This window comes from Crocuta crocuta, unplaced genomic scaffold (assembly GCF_008692635.1).
Source record: "Crocuta crocuta isolate KB4526 unplaced genomic scaffold, BGI_CrCroc_1.0 scaffold440, whole genome shotgun sequence".
NCBI classification, from domain to species: Eukaryota; Metazoa; Chordata; class Mammalia; order Carnivora; family Hyaenidae; genus Crocuta; species Crocuta crocuta.
Genome location: NW_027527457.1, coordinates 27,293 through 29,829, shown reverse-complemented (window position 1 = coordinate 29,829; position 2,537 = coordinate 27,293). Strand labels below are relative to the sequence as shown.

At 50.0% G+C, this 2,537-nt stretch overlaps 1 protein-coding gene across 1 annotated transcript in view; it reads left to right on the top strand.

Moving 5' to 3' along the window:
- The first annotated feature begins 629 nt into the window (after positions 1-629).
- The window catches only part of CUNHXorf65 (chromosome unknown CXorf65 homolog), a 2,109-nt gene continuing 201 nt past the window's right edge, over positions 630-2,537 (top strand). The window contains exons 1-5 of the mRNA XM_077763365.1: positions 630-818; positions 941-1,027; positions 1,229-1,363; positions 1,670-1,738; positions 2,220-2,322. Coding sequence (XP_077619491.1) covers positions 794-818; positions 941-1,027; positions 1,229-1,363; positions 1,670-1,738; positions 2,220-2,322 — 419 coding nt within the window. The 5' untranslated portion in view covers positions 630-793. The remainder of the gene's footprint in view (positions 819-940; positions 1,028-1,228; positions 1,364-1,669; positions 1,739-2,219; positions 2,323-2,537) is intronic.

The following is a 2,537-nucleotide window of genomic DNA, read 5'->3' as shown; positions in this document are numbered from 1 at the left end:
TCAATGAGAAATAAAGCTTCTGTTGATAATCATCAAGAATGTCTGTTGTTGGGGTGGGGGGCAAGGGAAACGTGGGGTGCAATAAGGGTAGGAGGCATGGTGCTCACGGTAGGAAAAAGGAGTAGTAGACTCGCCATGTGGAAGCAGTAGTACCACAAATGAACCAGAGAAGAGGACTGTTCCAGAAACTTGGCTTTTTTTCTAGGTGTCCTGCACTCCTGCTATGATGCATTTTAGAATTAGATTTACCCGGCTGCCCGAGCGGCCCAGTCAGTTAAGCGTTTGAGTCTTGGTTTCAGCTCAGGTCATGATCTCACGGTTCATGGGTTTGAGCCCCACAGCAGGCTCTGCATTGGCAGCATGGAGCCTGCTTGGGATTCTCTCGTCCTCTCTCTGCCCCTCCCCTGCTCATATTCTCTCTTTCTCTCTCTCAAAATAAAGAAACATTAAAAAAAAAAGAACTAGATTTATAGNGAACATCTTTCACAGATCCCACTCAGGTTCCTCTCTCCTTATTCTCACTCCACCTTCTGCCACACATACCACTTCTGACCTCATAATCCCTCAACTGAGGCCTCAGGCCCCACCCCTGGGGATGTTGGTTATCCACAACTGCCAGTAGCTCTCTCTGGGCCTCTTCAGCCTATGTAATCCATCTACCCTTCTAGACCCCCAACCCTATGGGCCCACTTGCACACATACACCCCCCACCCCCACCCCGGGACATTTAGAATACTCTCCTTCCGAATGACTCATCAGGCCCCTATCTAAAGAGTGAGAAGGTCTTGACAGCATGTTCATTTTCATCATACATGGAGGTGAGGGGCATCACAGAGCTGGAGTCTGGGTGTAGGGCTGGGAAGTTTGAGGGCGGTGGAGATCACAGGGATGGTAGGTGTAACTAGAGGAGGGCCGCATGGCCCGTCTCATGTCTTCTCAGATAATGAGCAGTTTCTGGCCAATATCAATTGCTCTGTCCTTCTGTTGATGCATTACACCCGCAGAAAAGTAGGGTTGCCTAAAACAGGTGAGGAGTTGGGGGAGGGGACTGACGGCAGACGGTCAGAAGTAAGTAGGGTCATTTCTAGCTCCCAAGCCCTCTGACGGTCAAGAAGAGAGCTCTTTGAATCTAACAGCTCCCTCCAACCCATTAAAGATAGGATCACTGCCCTTTTTGCTCCCACTCTCCTTCCTTAGCTGCCCCAATTACCCTGTGGCCTCCCTCCAGACACCATTGACTTGTGTGATGAAACGGGAACAATGAAGATGTTTTTCGTGCTGAAGACTCCTGGAGACTATGCCAGCAAATTTCTTACAGCTCGAAGCACATACTACGTTTGTAAGGTGGAGCGTGGAGCACGAGGTAGAGGCTTGGGAGCACTCCTGAGAGAGCAAGGCCCTCAGAATGGATTGTGAACCTTGTCCTTAGCATAGGGTCCTCTCAATCAGATCCAAACTGACCATCTCTAGTCAGCCTAAGAAAGAGCACTGCCTCTCTGACAATAGGGTGGGCTTACACACGTAATGCCCCCCACCTAGGGTTCATCCTGAGGGGAGGAAATAAGGTACATCAGCTCAAGGTAGTGTTGAGTGCTAGGGTCCTGATATCTTGGGTTTTAGAAGGGCGGAGACAGGGTGACGTGGGGATAGCGCACTGCTGTGTTCACAGGAACCCGTCTAGAGAATGCCTACAAAGCTTTTGTGCCCCTCCTGAAGAACCCAGAACCTGAGCTACTTGGTAAGGAGCATGATGGAGGAAGGAGACACATGGAGAGGAACTTCTGTAGCTCGGTGATATAGTATATTGTCTGTACAGAGTGGGAATGATGTGATACGGGAGGTAGGATCCCAGGATCCCAGAACGAGGGGAATGTGGCCTAGGCCCACTTTAGGATGGACATTTAGCTCAGACCAGATGGAGCTGTGTGTGTCACTCACCCCTACGCCCACCCCCATTTCTGGAGCATTGTCTTGACATATCTCCCTATCAAAACCTTGTTGTTTCCATCTTGCTCTTCATCCTTCTCTTTTGGAGTCTTGGTGACCCAATTCGCGCTGAAAAGAGCAAAACCTAGGCACCTTCAGATCACTCCTCAGCCTAGCTTTAGGCTCAGTTACTCCAAGTGATCACAGGAATCATGGGAGGGATGGGGTGTGTAGGTAAGACCTCTAGTCCTCAGAGGCAGGGGGGATGGGGGGTGCTTTTTCCTGGTTCTTAGACAACTTGCGTGCACAATGTGATGTCATGGAGAAGAATCGATTGAAAACGCTTAAAAGCCAAGAAGCCAAGAAAGTTGTGATCGAATCCACTGTGAACATCCCAGTAAGGCTCCCCAACTGTGCTCTGCCCCCACACTCCCCTCTCCCTACTAGCCAACCCAAGGCTCCTGCACCTTGGCCCTCTGGAATGAACTTCCTTTCCAAATCCAACATCCACGCCCAAGACCTACCTGTCTCTGGTCCTAGTTTGCAGAAAGCTTCCCTGTAGGGGCCTCTTTATCTACTTGTGGACCTTTTCCTTTTCCAGTCTAAATCAT